This window comes from Sciurus vulgaris, assembly GCF_902686455.1.
Source record: "Sciurus vulgaris genome assembly, chromosome: 10".
Classification (NCBI taxonomy): Eukaryota; Metazoa; Chordata; class Mammalia; order Rodentia; family Sciuridae; genus Sciurus; species Sciurus vulgaris.
Window position 1 is genome coordinate 123837760 of NC_136470.1, and position 20029 is coordinate 123857788.

Genomic DNA, 20029 nt, shown 5'->3' on the forward strand with positions numbered 1-20029 from the left:
TCTCTAAGAAGTGCTGATTGTTTTTAGTGCCAAATGTTATTTAGAAATCAAGTTAGGCTGACTTTTAACTTGTAATGTTCTTGACTCAGCCTCTTCCCGGAACCCAACCCCTCTGAAAAAGAAACCAAGACAGGGATGCTAAGTATGCTTACTGCTACTGAGATAAGATTTTCTAGGCTCTTTCAGTAGTGTTTCTCTCATACACACCCACACTCATATTGTCTCTGTATCCACTTACATATAGAGAAAACCTTAAATTCACTGCTGATGCCAATATTAATCAAATACCAAGTTCATTCTAACTTTTTCCAGATTTGAATCCCCTTTTACAACACCAAATACCTTGGCTCCCATTAATCTCAACATATTTATGTGCTCAGTCCTTTCATATACAACCAATTTCCTGACCCCCAAGGGACATTTCTCGCTAAGTAACAAATGATTTAGGAACCGTTAATAAACAGTTCTGAAATGGAAGATAAAAGAAAACAGCAATCTTTCGTCAATAAAAATTTACTTAAAAGGTAAGTACAAACAGAAAAGTAGACAAATTACAAATGTCCATATGATGTTATCTTTAATCATTTAAAGGATTCTGTGAAAGGATTTTAAAAGACAAGATTCAACAAAGCAACATATTTCAAATTTTAAAGCCAGTTCTAAGAAATTTAGTGTCTTGAAACACTTCTGTGGCTATTCCAATCCCCAATGTCACCTCAAAAACTCAATCCACAAAATATAATTTACTAGAAAATATTTCTGCATTCACTGAACACTTTTTTATTTCTTTATTCATCATATAGTCACTATGTATCAGACACATAAAAAAGTTGATCTTTCTACCTGGTACTAGACAAGGTTTTCAAAGAACCTGTAGTATTTAAGGTGTACATTTCGCATCCTAATACAATTCTGTAAAATGGTGTTGAAGAAGAAACACTTGTGCTTATATACCATAAACAATGGGGTAAGTAAAATGTCTTCAGTCCATAGGACTAGTAATACAGAAATGAAAGTTCACTGCTACAGCTAATTCCAAGGGAAAACAATGAGAAAAAAAGATGTTACTGACAACCTTAGTCAAACAAAACTGAAATATCTGAAACAAAGTCTGCTGCACCATATTAAGTAATGAATTTCACAGAAAATATTATATACGCCTAGGAAGTCACAAAGCTAAACAACCTTCAGTACAGTACAAAACAGCGAAAGAATGAACAGAAGAGAATTCTAGAATATGGAAATATCTCCCATGTTCATGGAAAAGCAGAATTGATATTGTTAAAATGGTCATAACACCAAAAACTAGAGACTCAATGCAATTCCCCCATCAAAATACTAATGACATTCTTCACAGAACTAGAAAACAACAGTTCTCAAATTCATTTGAAATAACAGGCCTGGCATGGTGGTATACGCCTGTAATTCCAGCAGTTTGGGAAACAGGCAGGAGATTGTAAGTTCAAAGTCAGCCTCAGCAACTTAGTGAGGCCCTAAACAACTTAACAAGGCACTCAAAATGAAATATAAAAAGGGCTAGGGGCTCAGTGGTTGAGTAGCCCTGGGTTTAATCCCTGGGTACCAAAAAAGTAAAAATAAAAAAAGACCCAGAATGACCAAAGTCATTCAAAGCAAGATTAATGCTGGAGGCATCATATATTTGCTCCTCAAATTATACTACAGAGTCATAGTTAAAAAAAAAAAAAATAGCATGGTATTGGTATTAAAAGACATGAAGACCAATGGACTAGAAGAGAAGACACAAGACAAATCTACATAGATATTCAAAAGGGTGCCAAAAATATACATAAAGAAAAGATAGTCTTATAAACAAATAGTGCTGGGAAAACTGGATACTCATATATAGAAGAATGAAACTAGATCCCTATTTCTCACCCTGCACAAAAGTCAACTCAAGTGGATCAAAGACCTAGGAATTAAACCAGAAACATGAAACTGGAGGGAACAGGCTCAATACTCCAATACACTGGTGCAGGCACTCACTTCCTTAACAAGACCCTTACAGCTCAAGAAATAAAACCATAGAACAAAAAATGAGACAGCATCAAATGTAAAAGCTTGAGTACAGCAAAGAAAACAATTACAACTGTGAAGAAAGAGATGACAGAATGGGAGAGGATCTCTGCCAGCTGATCCTCCAATAGGGGTTAACATCCAGAGCATATAAAGAACTCAAAACACTTCACATCAATAAAACAAATGACCCATTCAACAAAGGGGTAAAAGACCTAAGGAGACATTCCTCAAAAGAAGAAATAAGAATGGCCAACAAATGCATGAAAAAATGTTCAACTCAATGTCCCTAACAATTAGAGAAATTCAAATCAAAGCTACAATGAGATTTCATCTCACACCAGTCAGTATAGCAATTATCAAGAATACAAATAATAACAGCAAATGCTGGTGGGGGGGTGGTGGAAAGGAACATTCATACATTGTTGGTGGGATTGGGAATTACTACAACCACTCAGGAAAGGAGTATGGAGGTTCCTCAAAAGATTAGGAATAGGACCACCACATGACCCACCTATCCCACTCCCTGGTATTTACCCTAAACAACTAAATCAGCATACTACAGTGATACAGGCTTATTGATGTTTACAGCGCTGCCATTCACAATAGCTAAGTTATGGAATCAGCCGAGGTGCCTGTCAAAAGATGAATGGATGGAGAGAATGTGAGATATATATATATATATATATATAAAACAATGGAGTTCTACTCAATCTTAAAGAATGAAATTATGTCATTTGATGGTAAATGAATGGAACTGGAGAACATCATGCTAAGTGACATAAGCCAGATTCAGCAAGTCAAGGACTGAATGTTTTCTCTCATATGCAAAAGACCAAGATAAGTTTAAAGGGGTGAGGCAGTTCCCATGAAAACAGAAGAGAGATCAGAGGAATAAAGGAAGCTGTTAAAGAAGGAGGGTGGAGGGATGGGAAAGGGGAGGAAATGCAGAATGAAGTTGACCATTATGTTATGCACATACAGGAATATACCACAGTGAATTTTACCTTTGTGTAAATCTATAAAGCACCAATTAAGAAACCAGTAAATGAACAGAAGGGAGGCCGGCAGAGTAGAGGAAAGAGAGTGAGGAGGGAGGGTGGTAAACATAAAGTACTGGGGACAGTTATATTCCATGCATACATGATCATGTCAAAATGAACCACAATATTATGTATAACTATAATCACTAATAAAAACGTTTTTAAAAAGATTCCAATGACTATTTAGGAATATAAAATTATAACATTTGAAACAAAGTCTGCTGCAACATATTAAGTAATGAATTTCATTAAAAGCTTACATATAATTAGGAAGTCACAATATACCTTTATGAAAATTATGTAAGTTAACCTTGGAATTTAGAATAATGATTCGAAAAACTGTTTTACTACAACTATAAGCTATGTAATTTACATGTGTATCCGAGTTTCTGGTAATCTGTTTTAAGTAAAGGTAGGAAAATTATCCAAAATTACTCTATCCGAAAGCTCTAAGAAAATTACAGTTTTAATGTGCAATTATTGTCTTAGGAATTTTAAGAAACACAAATACACAGACAACCTGTGTACCTTATTCATAAACTATGAATGTGTTTTTAAAAACCCTATTTTTCCCCAAAAATGTATATTAATGTTTGGGATAATTTACTACAAAATGTTTACATACATATAATTAAAAGATTAAGGAAGGGCTGAGGTTGTTGATCAGTGGTGGAGCACAAGTGTGAGGCACTGGGTTCTATCCTCAGCACCACATATAAATAAGTACATGAAATAAATGTATTGTGCCCATGTACAACACTATGTGTGTGTGTGTGTGTATAAATGTATAAAAGATTAAAAGATTAAGATTTAAAAAGTGTATATATATGTATAAAAGATTAAGAGATGAACATAATCAGGTACAGAAAAAAAATCTGTGAAAAATACCTTTCATTTGATTTAAGATAAGTGCTGAAAGGATTTAAGAAGGGAACAATTATCTTTAGTATTAGTCACCAGGGAATGTTTCACACACACATACACAGAAAAATGACCTGTAAGTTGTGACTTACTTGTTTCACAAAATAGTAATATGAGTATTATTAAGATAAGCTAGATATAACTCAGGAAGAATGGATTCAAGAAAGAAAAGAACATCAATGCGCAAATGTAGGAAGTAGGAAAAGCAAAAGCCATACACAGAAGGACAAGAGAGATGTATTCTATTGATTATGATTCAAGAAATATAGCAAAACATTACATTGTAAGGTAGTTTGAAAAAGCACTGCCTGCCATCTGAACATGATAGCATTAAAAAACAGAAAAGAGTAAAACAGAAGAAAGAATAATAGTAGAAGTAATGATGCAAATTCTAATAAAATAAGACCTAAGTACAAGAACTTGAGAAATATGCAATATGGGAAATATGTGAAAGATACTGAGTTGTTCTGTTTTGTAAAAAAAGGAGATATGGCATTTCCTTAGATTTATGAAAGAAAATTGGGGGTTGGAAAATTGGAAAGTGACTCAGGTTTTAATTCTGTGTTTTCTGGGAGAACTGGTAGTGCTTACCAAACAAATTAATTTATTAATGGAAGTCTGGCACTAATCAGAAGGAAAAATTAAAAATAAGAAAATAGGTCAATAAAGCTAGTTTGACAGGAGATAAGGAGATGAAAGTTCAACTGACAAATATAATATCAAAAGTACATATACTTTAAAGCTATAAAAATTATTTTGTAAAGAGGCTTTTTGTTTCTTTGAAAAATGAAAAACAAAAGGTAATACAGAAAATGATGAATACAGAATTCACAAAAGAAACACAATTGACAAATATTTTAGGAATTATTGAAAGCTTTACCATTTAAAAGTTAGCAAAGATTTACAATCACTACAAGTAAAGGTAAAATGGGCAATGTCATATATATTGCTCTGTGATGGTAAATGATACATATCAAAATCTTTAGAAAGGGCTGGGGATATAGATCCCAGGTAAAAGCACTTGCCTGGCATGCAGGAGGCCATGAATTCAATCCCCAGGACCACAAAAAGAGTTATTTAAAAAAAAAAAAAAAAAAAAAAAAAGACAGCTTCAGAGAAAAAAATGGGCCTAACTTTCTGACTACTCCACTGTTAGGAACTTATAATAAACAAAACCAGTGGCTTTGAAGCTAAATTGATTTGTAAGATAGTTTATGTCAGCCTGGTTTAGAATAGTGAATAATAAGGAATTGATTAATTATGGTACTTCTCTCTAGTCATTAAAAATAATGTGAAATCCACAATTGGTGCTTTCTTTATTTTTTAGATGTTGATAGACCTTTAAATTATTCATTTATTTACACGTGGTGCTGAGAATCAAACCCAGTGCCTCACACATGCTAGGCAAGTGCTCTACAACAGAGCCACAAACCCAGTCCCACATTTATATTTTTAAACATGTGTCTCTTCATCCATACAGGAGAATATAAAAAAATGATGAACTGCATCTTTTTATTTACCTCTCCCACTCAGTGTATGGCAATATGAAAGTTCAATAATGTTGGAAGATCCAGAAGTACTGGTTCTCATTTAAAATAGGACAAGGAGAACAAAATCCTTAATAAACACAAGAGCAAAGAGATCCAAGATGAGTTATGTTATAGAAGTAATAACTTACATGACAACTGAAAGCAACATGAAACTACTGAATTCAAAGTTAGGTGGGGAAATGGAGTGTTTTTTAAGGTATCAGTAGGGCAAGTAGCAAAATCTGAATGAGGCCAGTACAGGATCAGTATTATGTCAATATTGTCCTCATTTGCCTAACCGTACTATCATCATTATTATTATGTAGAATATTTTTGATTTCCAGGAAATTCATACTAAAGTATAAGAAATAAAGAGGCATCATGTCTAACTTACTTTAAAACAATTCAAAAATATAATAGGTACATAACGTTTTATATACACTATATAGACTTATTTAGCCAATGTGCGTACACAGAAAGAGTTGTGCACAAGTACATGCACAAAAATCAAAATATGATAAAGCAAATGTTAAAAAAAAAAGTACTAACTTTTGGGAAATTCATACAGAAAATGTCTTGAAATTGTAAAATTCTTAGAATCTTTCTGTATCTAAAATTATCTTAAAATAAAAGGATTTCTTAAACACCAGGGTAAGGAAAAAGTGCTGATTTAATCATTTACTCAATAAACATTTACTGAGCACTTAATAAAGGTCAGACACTAGTAAATAAACCACACACACACACACAAATCACTTCCTTTATGCAGCTTGCCTAGTAGTTGAAGGAGACAGACAATAAGCACATTAAGTAATATGTACACAGTTGACCCTCCTTATCCATACTGGATTCAACCAATCAAGAATTTACAATAGGCGATTATCAAGAACACAAGCAACAACAGGTGTTGGCGAGGAAGTGGGGAAAAAGGTAAACTCATACATTGCTGGTGGGGTTGCAAATTAGTGCAGCCACTCTGGAAAGCAATATGGGGATTCCTCAGAAAGCTTGGAATGGAACCACCATTTGACCCAGCTATCCCACTCCTTGGCCTATACCCAAAGGACTTAAAATCAGAATACTACAGAGATACAGCCACATCAATGTTCATTGCTGCTCAATTCACCATAGCCAGAATGTGGAACCAACTTAGATGTCCTTCAATTGATGAATGGATAAAGAAACTGTGGCATATATATATACAATGGAATATTACTTCGCCATGAAGAATGATAAAATTATGGCATTTGCAGGCAAATGGATGAAATTGGAGAATATCATGCTAAGTGAGATAAGCCAATCTCAAAAAACTAAAGGACAAATGATCTCCCTGATAAGCGGATGAGGACATAGAATGGGGGGTGGGAGGGGTTAGCGTTAGGGTTAGGGTTAGGGATAAGGAGGGTGGTAAGAATGGAGGAAAGAAGGGCTGTGTAGAGGGAAAAGAGGGGTGTGAGGGGTGGGGGAAAGGGAAAAAAAATAACAGAATGAATCAAACAACATTACCCTATGTAAATTTATTATTACACAAATGGTATGCCTTGACTCCATGTACAAATAGAGAAACAACATGTATCCCATAAAAACACTATGTGTATCATGCTTATAACATTGTGATTGTACTGATAAAACATCTTATCTGTCTACACACAACACTTCCTTGGTGATTACATCCAATCTCATGACAAACTTGACATCTTGCAGATTTGTCTCTGATCTAGACCTTACCCCTTGTTTGCAGACTTGTATTTAGATACCTGTTGAGCCCTTCATTTAGATCTTTAATGGGCTTAAAATATTTAAAAAACTAAACTCCCGAGTTTCCTGTCTTCTTCCCATCTCTTCCATAATGGCAGGTTTTTCCCTGTAGTTGTTCAGATTATTAACTTTGGAGTCATCCTTGATTCATTCTTTCTCTGTCTGTATCCAGTCTGTTAGTAAATTCTCTTTATTCTAATTGAAAATGTTATCTGCCATTTTTTAAAATTCAAACTGTGAAAATAGTTTCAGCTAACCCGTGTTTTTGCTCAAACCTCTCAGGCTTGTTCTTTGTCTTAAGATCTGTTTCAAAATCTTAATTGTTGTGTGTGCCCCCCCCAACCCCCCATTATCAATATAGCTTCCTCTCTTCACTTCTTTCAGTTCTTGCTCAGGTCATTTTTTTCATTAAGGCCTCCCCTAACTATGGTATTTACAATTAAAAAATCCATTATAAATCCTCACCCCAACCTGGTTACCTTTTCTGGTTGTACATGTATGTATTTGTGTACTCCCTATTTCCATAGGGCTTAATTGCTGTCTATGATAGTATAGTCATCCCTAAGTATCTGTGGAAAATTGGTTCCAGGATAGATACCAAATACAGAGCAAGGCCCTAACCTTCTTCAGATTGCATGAATACCAAGAGAACTAAGGAAGTTGCAAAAAAAAAAAAAAAAAAAAAAAAAGTGTGATACTAGAGGACACCATTTGATAAGTTTTAAGGAAAGACACCAATTCCATAACATAAAAGCACAAGGTAAAGCAAGGCTGATGTATAATCTGTAGCAAGTTACCAAAAACATCTAGAAAACATCACTGATGAACATGACTATACTAAACAAGAGGTTTCCAATGTAAACGAAATAGCCTTATAACTGGAAGAAGATGCTGGAGGATGCGGGAATGCCTGCACTCAAAGCTTCGAAGAATGGGTTGACTTGCTATGGACTAATGCAAATGGTGACTTCAAGACGAAACCAATGCCCAATTACCATTCTGAAAATCCTAGGGTCCTTAAGAATTATACTAAACCCATTGTACCAATGTTCTATAAATACGACAATGAAACCTGAATGACAACACATCTATTTATAGCATGGTTTACTGAATGTTTTAGGCCCACAGTTCAGACCTACTGCTTTTTTTTTTTTTTTTTTTGGGGGGGGATGGGGGGTTGTAATTAGTACTTCCCATTAATTAGTACTTCCCATTGAAATGTACCTGGTCATCTAAGAACCCTGATGAAAATCTACAATGAGATTAATGTTGTTCTCTTTCTTGCTAATAACATCCATTCTGCAGTCAGTGGATCAAGGAGTATTTATGACTTTCAAATCTTATATTTAAGAAATACTTAAGCTAGAGCTGCCACACAGAATGATTCCTCTGATGAATCTGGGCAAAATCAAAATCCTTCTGAAAAGGATTCACCATCATACATTCTATTATGAACATATGTGATTCACTGGAGGAGGCCAAAACACCAGCATTACCAGGAGTTTAAAATAAGTTAATTCCAACCCTAATGGATGGTTTTCAGGGTTGAGGACTTTTGCAGAGGAAATCACTGTAGATGTGCTAGACATAATAAGAACAATCAGAGTTGAAACCTGGGGATGTGAATAAATTGCTGTTATCTCATGATAAAACTTTAGTAGTTGAGGATTTGCTACTTAGAGATGAGCAAAGATTTTCAAGAGATTGAAATGACTTCTGATGTAAATGCTGTGAACAGGAACTGGAGTTGTGGCTCAGTGGCAGAGCTCTTGCCTGTCACACATGAGGCACTGAGTTCCATCCTCAGCACCACATAAAAATAAATAAATAAGGTGCTGTGTCCATCAACAACTAAAAAATATATATATATAAAAAAAAGAAAGAAAATGCTGTGAACACTGTTTAAATGACAACAAAGGATTTGGTATTAAAAAACCTTAGTTGATAAAGCAATGGCAGGGTTTGAGAGAACTGACTCCAATTATGAAAGAGTGGGTAAAATACTAAAACAAAGGGCAATGAATGCTACAAAGAAATTGTCCATTAAGGGAAGAGTCAACTGAAGTGACAAACTTTATTATTATCTTATTTTAAGAAATTTACAGAGTCACTTTCAACAGCAATCACCAATCTGGTTCAACAACCACCATCCTGATTAGTCAGCAGCTATCAGTAGGTAGGTAAGATCCTCCAACAACACAAGCAAAATGACTCACTAAGGCTCAAATGACTTAGAATTTTTCCCCAATAAAATATTTTAACCAAAGTATACATTTTAAGACATAATGTTATTACACACTTAACACACATCAATCTAGTATAAACATAATCTGTACATGTCCTGGAAAACCAAAAAATTGGTATGATTCACTTTATTGTGGTGGTCTAGGACCAAATCTGCAATGTCTCTGAGGTATGTAATTATTTGCATAAAGAGATACAATAACAACAAATAAGAGGTGGACTAGCAGCAACAAAATTTTCTGAAAAATTAGCCTATTTTTAAAAACAATACTGAAATGTCCCCTAAAAATAAGAACCCCTAAGAATATGTTAATAAGGAAAGCAAAACTGTTCCTGTTAGTACACCCTTACACCATCTACACTTGACCAAATGAATAAAAACAGGTAGAATAAGTACCCTTAAAAAGTAATCCATTAACAAACACTAATTAGATAAACCCCTTTTAAAAAGCAATAAATGGAAAATTACCTGAATACACACAACTTACCAAATTGAACTAGATACAGTAATTACCCTGGTTTTATCATTACACATTGTATACATGTTTGAAATAGCACATTGTACCTCATAAATGCATAAAATTATGTGTCAATTAAAAATTTTTAAAGTAAAGAAGCAGAAGAGGGAAAGTCATAAATAAAGAATGTAATGAAACATAGCTAAACAAAGTAATATATAATCAAACTGCATTTATTCAAAAAGGATCTAGTTGACAGAAAATGTCCCATCATTCTTCAGAACAAGTACCTGATGCATGAGTCAAACATGATCATTCTGACAGTAATTTCTTTCAATATTAACAGATTGGTATTCTGTCTTTCTTAAGAAAAAGAGTATGGGAATTGGGATAGGCATTCAAATCCTAATTCTGCTACTCACTGTGTGTGATCTTAAGCAATTTCCCCTTTTAAAGTTTGTTTTCTGCTGTGTAAGATGCACAAAGAGCTACTTCATAGCAGTGGTGTAAGGATTAAATGACATAAAAACCACCACTCAATGCAAAGCCCAAGGTAACAACTCAAGAGGTAGTGTCGTATTGTGTTGTCTCCCTGATCATGAAAAGGAGTAGATAGTCTTGTGAACTACTGAGTGTGAATATATGAATTGAGGAATAACTAACATAAGTCTATATTGTTTGTTATTCCGACACTTTTTCCAAAGTTCATCCTATTCATCTATTAGGTTATGTAGCTGCAATTTCACTAAATAAAGGTGGAAAATAAAACCAGGTGTAACAAGTATATAGTCAAATGGAAGAAGTTTGCCTTCCATCTTTTTTTTTTTAAACAATTGTCTTGAAAAATAAGTAATTAAGAGCTCCAACAGAAAAGTAATGATTGAACAATTGTATCAAAGAATACTGTTGACTCACTATGAAAAACTTCTATATCTATCTACCTACAATAACTGTTAAAACAACATAATCATAAATTACAACAGGTGGGTAAAATTCGCATCATGGTTCTAACCAATAAACTGTAGAAGTGTTTATTTGGTTATATTAATAAGATAATGTTATCTCAGGGTGTGATACTAATAATAGTGTGGTTTAAAAAAAAAGATTAAAAGAAAGTAATTCCTTACTTTTTTTAAAGTAACTATAGTATTAAGATCAATATTTTTTTGTTTTCATTTATTCCTGATATCATATCTCTGACCTTGAGGCAGGCTATAGAAAGTAGAATCTCTGTTCCCTAAAGCAGGTCATAGAAACATTGTTTCCCTTGCATTCCTCTCTTGGAGCTGCCCACCTCCATTCCCAATCTAAATTATCCTTGCCCGGTAGTAGGTCCTAAGACTGTCATCTCATTCCAGAGGGTTCTTGCCCCATACCCTGGAGAGAGGAATGCTGCACAAAGAGGTGAGAAAGAATAATGAAGCAGACAGTCCTTGCTGGGTTTCCCCACCCAGTCTACTAGCATTAGATATGCAATGAAGTTTCCATAAAACCCCCAAAGAACAGGGTTCAGAAAGATTCTGGACAGTAGGACATGCAGAGATTCCCAGAGGGTGGCACACCTCAGTAGGTATTAAAGCTCAGTGCCCCTTCTCTCACATCTCTCCCTATGGTTCTCTTCATCTGCATTTTTAATAATATCCTTTATAATAAACTGGTAAAGCTAAGTATTTCCCTGAGTTTTGTGAGCTGCTCAAGCAAATTAATCAGAGGAAAGGGGTAAAAGAAGCCCAATTTATAGACAGTTGGGTTAGAAGCACAGGCAAAACAACGTGGAGCATCTAACTGTTGGTGATGGGAGTCTGGGGACTGAATCCTCAGCCTGTGGGATCTGATACTATCCTCAGGCAGACAGTAGACTGGGGTCATCATGCTTGCTAGGTAGGTGGTGTCAGAACTAAACCGGATTACAAGTTACCCAGCTGAAGTCTGCTTCTACAAAATACTTGCTTGCTTACTGGTAAGGAAAAAATTCCTAAACTTTTTGAGATCACTGAAGTCTTCTGTGTTGGCAGTTATGGTAAAAATAGAGGAAAAGCATGGTTTGGATTTTCCAACACAATAATAATACTAAAAGATATACAGATGGAATATGTCTAGGGTGGCCTTAAAAATAGCATGAGAAGGAAAGAAAGGGAAGAGGCAGAGAAATTAAATAAGACTGGTCATACTCAGAATGGCTGAAGATGGACAATGGGTATTATGGTAGAGGTTTAGGAGGGGTCATGATAGTACTTGTTGAAGACAAATAATGGACAAATTGTTGGGGGGGTCATGATACACTATGTCTCCTATACAAGTAGGCTAAAATTTTTCATAAGAACTTCCATCAAATAGGAAAAAAAAAAAACTTTATTAGTAGCAGATCATGTCACTCATGAGTATAGAATGCTACAACCCTTAATCTCTTAGCATACTATTACTGCTATCTCTGAAAAGTTCATGCATGTTTAAATAACTGAAAGTCTTAATACATGTACAGATATCCTCAAAGGAGGTTATGAAAAGGTCTTCAAAAATTCTCAATCATGTATCAATAAGACTATATTCTGAATCTAATCCAGATCTTCAAACTAGTACTATCAAACTGCACACATAAGAGCACATACAAAATCAAGAATTAAAAAAAATAAAGTAATCAAGAATTGCAGGTGAAAAGCAGGAGTCTTAAATAAGTACGCCCCATTCAAATGTCAGAACTATTTCTAAACCTTCAAATGAATCACTAAATATGGAGGGCAAAAAAAGATACTATGATAATTTCATTTTTCTATCACTGCTAAGCTAATTTACAAAGTAAAGTTTCCAAAAATTTCTAAGGCTTCACTGGAATTTTTTAAAATAATAATAGAAAAGTTAACCGCACTAGTAATAGAATTAGCAAATAGCTTATACCAAGCCTATTTATGTCATGACAATTTAAGAAACAAAGAAGACAAGTAAAATACATACTGGAGGCCGGCCAGGACGACCCCTTTTTCTTTTTCCTTTGACCTCTGTTTCTTCAAGTTCGCTGCCAGCATCAGAATGGGCAGTAGTTTCATTAGTTGAATCCCTAGAAAATGTTATATTATTTTAGTAAACAAATTAATTGATAAATACAATGCGGTTCTAGTCTACTACTTTCCTTACCTTCTGCTGTATCACTAACTATAAGTGATTAAGTGGTTAATACTTCTACTTGCAGAAAAACTTCATTACACCAAAAATGCTATCCTTCCTGCCTAATATTCCATTAACATTGAATGAAATAACTCCCAGAGAGGAAAATTAGAAGGAAATGACTGTGGAAATGGCAGTTTATAGATAAAATATAAATGCAAAATACAACTGCAAAAGACAAATTCTTCCATATAAAATGAAGGATTGGGAGGAATTTTATAAAATCCTTAAAGTCAGAGGTATGCTAGTAAATGTTTACCAAGTAACTCTTTTAAAAAAGTAAGTTATTGTAAATGTTACAAATATTATCAATATAAAGGATTCATAGAATGCAGTCAACAAACAATAATATACATTACTCGTTACTGTAAATTCCACATAGCAATCTAATTCTCACAAAATGATTTACGTAAGTTTTGCTAAACTCTTTCATCCTTATCTAACTTACAGTTGCACTGATGTTAAACCAGTTTTGCCATGAAAGTCATATTTTTTGTTCTTCACTTTAATGAACAGGATGTAAGTGAATTGAGAAAGATATCTGTTGGAACTTCACTCATTAGTCAATACTGCAAGCAACTTATTTGCTGAATCAGATAATAATTCTCAATAGTAGAATAATATTTCCTTGATTTTCTTCTGCTATTCACAATGTAAGGCTAAAGACTATCTAACACACCTCTAAGTTTAAACCACATTCTTAACAACAACTCTATCATTTTCTTAACTCCACAGACAATAAATAAAACAATAAATCATAATCTGTGGTATGTGCTCATTTTCATGGTACAAATACTCCCCATAGCCAACTTCAAACTATCAAAGTGGCCTAAAGAGTTAAGAAGTGATAAAAGCGGTATATCATTAGACCATATTTCCACCATACATGTATAACAGAAGTAAATTACAACCTCAATCATGATATATCCAAAACAATTAGAAAGTGATGAATTTTAAATACTTATTTTTATTTTTAGTATGATTTAATTTTAAGCTTATGTCATTTGACATTATTTATAATGGCTATGGTTGTATTTAACGGGCTTGCAAATTCCTGAAAATTTTGGCTCTCAACACAATAAAGGCTGGCTCCAACATGGCACTGAAAAAGGACAGATCACATGAACAAGAATCTCTTCACTAAATTCTACATTACTAACTCTATTAAGGACCTGCATAAAACTACAAAAAGCAGGAAGGATACAAGTAATAGCAAGAGTAAACCTAATTTGCAATCTACTTTTTGCAATCTGCTTCACTATTATTCTTCTTAGTCTCAATCCCTCCTTGTTTTGCTTCCTTAAAGCTTAGTTCTTGGTATCGGCTCTTCCCTCCATTGTAGCTCTCTTCCACTTAATGTATAATTTCTATGAAATTGCTTGGATACCTTATCAGTAGACCTGACCACATTTCAGATCTCTAATTCAAGGTTATTAACTTGTATGTGTGCTTCTTTGAAAGCCACCTCACATGTAACGAATACCACATTTAAAATTAGTTCAAAGCAGGGAAGGAGGAGAGGGAGGAAAGGGAGAAGAGGGAGAGATGAGAAGAGGTACAAGGTAGAAGGAGAATGGATGACCATGACTGATGCATAACATATGCATGTATGGAAATACCACAATGAATCCCAATAATCTGTATAATTAATGTGTTAATTTTAATTCTTAAAAATGAAAAAAACTGATTTTGAAGTTAGTGCGTGTTTTAAATTACTATACAAACTTCCTATCGTCACCATTATTCTCTTATTCAAATTCATAACTATATCTCTTTTCCTCTTGTGCCTTCTGCTAACCCAAGTCCTTCCAGCCATCCTTCTCAGTGTAATAATCTATCACTCATTCTTTCCATGATTATTAATTTCATGATCACCACTCCCCAAAATGATCTCAATTTATCTCCCTGCTTCTATCATCTCCCCTATCCAAGCATTCTACACACTACTGCCATAACACTCTCATATCATATTAATCTTTACTTGTAAATCTTCTCCTTAAAACTGTAAAAAATATTATAAATGATATTCAGGATTCAGCAAACTTTTCTTAAAAGATTAAACGATTAATATTTTAGACTTGTAGGTCTTCAGATCTCTGGTGCCATAGCATAAATGCAATCATAAACAACATATAAATGAATGAATATAGCTATTTTCCAACAATATATCCACATATTATCTTTACTTTACAAATGGTAGACATTGAAGATTTTTTTCCTCTACAGTGAAAACAGGCACTATGGTTTGGACATATGTCCCCAAAGGCCCATATGTTAAAGGCTTGGTCACCAACCCTGTGACTACTGGGAGGTAATGGAACTTTAAGAGACAGGGGGGCCTAGTGGGAGACAGTGAAGGCATGCCATTCAAGGGAATAGTGGGACTACAGCCCCTTCCTTTTTGTCTTTGCTTCCTGGTGGCCATGAGATAAGTAGTTTGCTCAATCACATATTCTCTACTATGATCTCCACCAAATCAACAAGGACAAGTGATCATGGACTAGAACCTCTGAAACTGTAAGCCAAAAATCCACCTGTCCTCCTCATAAGTTGATTGTCTCAGGTATTTTGTCACCATGACACAACCACAAAATTTCCAGAAAATCATGTTTATTAGTGTTCAACTTTATCTCTAGATGACAAATTTAAACCAGAGTTATTTATCCAGTTCCCACTAAATACCTATGGACATCACAGATTTACATTTTTCTGAAAATATTTCAGTTACTAAGCATAATGACACTAAACATCAAAACATCATCTTTAAATATTAACACAATTTAAATATAACCTGTTTCATATTTTATCAGTTATTAACATGAGGGCCTGTCTAGTATTGGTGTGTGCCAGAAGCATACCATACAAAAAAATGAGACACAAAAATGCAGTTCAGGAGTTGCATCAGAAACAATAAGAGAGGGAATATTATTTTAAGTATGGTGAAAGGAAAAAAACATATGGAAATGTAGGAGTACAGAAGGACATCTACCCCAAATTTGAGGGTTCAAAGAAGTTTTGCTTGAGGCAGAATACTTCAACTAAGACATATATGGCTGGACAATGTGTTGGAAAGACAAGGAAAGAAGTGTATAAAAACACAATGTGGGGACTGCAAAAATCAGTGTTATATTCAAGTCAAGGGATATAGAGGGGTGAGGTTAAGTAGGTAGAAAAGACTTAAATTTTATTTCCTAGAATAGAGAGAAAGAAGAGAGGAAGGTATTGACCATCTTTCAGGTCAGCTAAGGAATTTGGAAGTTTTATTTCTTGGAACTGTGGGAAAAAAGAAAGCCAGAAGAGTAATCAGAAGTTTGTCCATCGGAAAAGAAGTATAAAGATGAACAGAATCAGTAATAACACAAAAGTTTAAATTCATCACTTTCATTATAGCTGAACCATCGTTATCATATAGAGCCAAAGTATACTTGATTTGTAGCAATGAAATGAACAGTATCTGCTATTACTTTTAACACATTTCCCAGAGATTCAGAAAGAAACTCCAATTCTAAATGTGTCCTACAAAATTAAGGAGATGTCACCAAAAATACCAAATGGTATTCCCTTAGATTACTTCAAGTAATCAGAATAGTTCAACAATCTCAATCTTGGGGGAAAGAAAGAATCTTAATGAACGATTTAAAGGACAACAAGGAGAGGGTGGAAATTAATACACTTTTCCATGTAAATGGCCAGACTGAATACTTATTGGCTTTTGAGATAATACTCATCATCATAAGTTGTAGTACAAAGCATCCCTAACATGTATGTAAAGAACAGTACATAAAGCATAACCAGTGTCACTCTAATCCAACACAATTTACAAAAAGAGGCAGCATGCCAGATTTGGCTCGTGGGTCATAATTTATTGAGCCCAGATATAGGATTTTAACATATTTTTTGTTCAATATTAGAGAACATGCTGGCATTCTCATAGCAAGGACATGAATGGATATGGTAATTATATACCCTAATACTTAAATTTTCAAATATACTGTCTTAACATAAAAGAACATATTTAATGTGTCTCATCAAAGAGAACCCTGTAATACATATATTATACCCATCTTTCTTTTTAAAACAGGAAAGAAAATTCTAATACTTACTGTAACACTGGTAACTCTGAAGTAATCATTGCTAGAGAGGTTGTTCCACAATGCAGCAAAAGAATCAAGTTCTGTATAATTCAAAATTTTTAAAACAACCACAAAGGTAACCCTGTTAATTGAAAAAAAAAATAAAAATTATTTAAAAATAAAGTGATATGCCAAATACATAGACTATAATCAATCAGTACCTCCAATAATCTCACTACTTGATATTCCCTCGAATAAGTTGAATCCACCCAGAAACCTGCACAAGAAAGTTTACCACACCTTTACTCATAATTTCCAAAACTTGGAAACAACCAAGATATCCTTCAGTAGGTGAATAGATTAACACCCTGTAGTACATCCAGACAACAGATTATTATTTGTTGTTTAAAAGAAATGAGCAATTGAGCCATGAAAAGAAGAGGAATCTTAAATGCATATTACTAAGTGAAAGAAGTCAATCTGAAATGGGTGCATACTGCAAGATTTCAATTATATGGTATTCTCAAAGAAACAAAACTATGGAAACAATAGATCAGTGGTTACAGGATGGCAGGGGTAGTGGAACTTTCCTGAATGATACTGTAATGGTGGATATGTAATACAGCTATCAAAACCTATAGCATGTACCTTAGTAAGAGTGAATTCAAACTCAAATCTACAGACTTTGGGTGGTAATGCCATGTCCATGTAGGTTCTAATCACAAGGTACCACTTTGATAACTGTTCATAGTAGGAGAGATTGGGCTGGGCTCAGGGGTTATAAGAGAAATCAGTCTGCCTTCTGCTCAATTTTGCTATGAACCTGAAATTGCTCCAAAAAACAGTCATAAAAAAAGTAAAAAATGTATCAGATTAAAGCATCTAACATGCTAGCTAATTTACGCCCTCATATCTTAACATTCCTTTGTTCCTTACTCAATGTTATGGCCCTGGATAGATTTAAGTGTATGTAAGAGTTCATAAGCATATGCAAACACAGACACAATACTCCATTTACTAAAACAAGGAATATTTGTCTGTCATGTACCACATCACAAATCACAAGGGGTAAAGGGATGATTCAGAATACAACTGTTAGCCTAATCATTTCATAGTATAACACTCATAGTTTCACACATGGTTATTAACTGAATCAAAAGCAAGATTTAAAGGAAACAGATTATTTACAGTTACATGCAGTTTTATTTGTAAATCACTAGGTTCTATCACAGGAATTCACTATCAAGTTAAAGACTATATAACAATGTTATTAATTCAAGACTTGTGTTTAATAAAGACTTTCATAGCAGCATAAGCATGCACACAAAATACACAGGTGATGGTGGTAGTAGGGCACCACAAAACTTGCTAAGCAAATCAATCATTACAGTGACAATGAGATTATTGAGAAGATGCTTTTCAACAGTTTCTGTTAAGTGGTACTATGTAGCTACATAGAAGTAATATGGTTGCTAACAATTTTTGCTTGAATTGTGACTGTCACATATGTTTATGATATCAAATTAAGTATATTAAGAGAAAAAATTTTGTCCAATATAATATACATGAATATATACTTAAATTCTCTGTAATATCAAAGTGGAAATAGTATTCAACCCAGAAAACATTTCAATGTCTCTTCCCAGTAAAACTGAACCTGTGAATGAGAAAGATTTTGTAGTTCTTTCAGGAATGACTGCCAGAATAGATTTAGATCTTTCAAGTTACATAGCAATTTACACTAAAAGGTAACCCAAATAACCAGGCAACATTAAGATACAAGAAAAGGGAGAGTGGTAAATCTTTTGATAACATTAATCTGGAAACTCTCAAATATTAAACACACAGGATACTTTTAACCAAAATTTAATCATGTGCTCAGTGGGACAGCGATAAAGTTCATTTGTTAGAACTTTACAAGTTAGATCATATTCTACTATCTCACCTAACCATTTATTGTAAAATGCTAGTAATACAATCTCTTGGTAATAATAAACCTTAAAATCAAAAAGAAATTGAACAGAGTGATTAAAGAGTTTGAGTTCTAGAGCCAGACTGCCTGGGTACTTACACTAAGTATGCTACTTTCTAGTTCTAAAACCCCCTGTGCCTTGGCATTCTTATCTGTCAAACATGAATAATTTAAAAAGTCATATTTCATTATAGTTGCTGTGGAGAGTGACTATAAGAATACCTCGAACTCTTTAATGAGTATTCTTAAGTACAGGAAGGAAGAGCAGATAAAAGAATGTAAGCTCCTTGAGGGGCAGGTATTTTTAGCCCTTTTTACTTATTGTTCTGTTAATAGTGTCTAAAACCCAGTAAACATCTGTTTAATTAAAAACATGTGTGCTAGTCATCAGAGAAATACAAATCAAAACTACAAGGAAATACTGCCCCACTTCAGTCAAAATAGTTACTATTAAAAAATGAAAAAAGAAAGAAAGAAAAAGTACGACAATGAATTAAGTATTAGAAAAGAAGTAGAAAAAGGGAACCCTTACACTGTTGGTGAGAATATAAATTACTACAGCCATTATGGAAGCAATACAGAGATTTCTCCAAAAAATTAAAAACAAAACTGTCACACAATCCCAAGAAAATAAAATAAGTATGATATCTGCACTCTTTTTCATTAACCTAACTGTCCATAAAGAAAATGCAGTATACATACACAATGGAAGGAGGGTGACTATAGTTAACAATTTCATATTGTATACTGCAAAATACCTGTAACAGGATTTTGAATGTTCTCACCACAAAGAAGTGATGTTTAAAGTGATGAATATGCTAATTACCCTGACTTG

General features: G+C 33.9%; 1 protein-coding gene across 8 annotated transcripts in view; it reads right to left on the minus strand.

Moving 5' to 3' along the window:
• STAG1 (STAG1 cohesin complex component) overlaps positions 1 to 20029 on the minus strand; it is a gene marked incomplete at its 3' end in the record, with an annotated part of 382903 nt that overhangs the window by 271515 nt on the left and 91359 nt on the right. For all 8 annotated transcript variants that reach the window (XM_079154996.1, XM_079154998.1, XM_079155002.1 and 5 more), the window contains 2 exons: positions 17253 to 17364; positions 12940 to 13042 (listed from right to left, as the gene is read on the minus strand). In XM_079154996.1, coding sequence (XP_079011122.1) covers positions 12940 to 13042; positions 17253 to 17281 — 132 coding nt within the window. In that variant the 5' untranslated portion in view covers positions 17282 to 17364. The remainder of the gene's footprint in view (positions 1 to 12939; positions 13043 to 17252; positions 17365 to 20029) is intronic.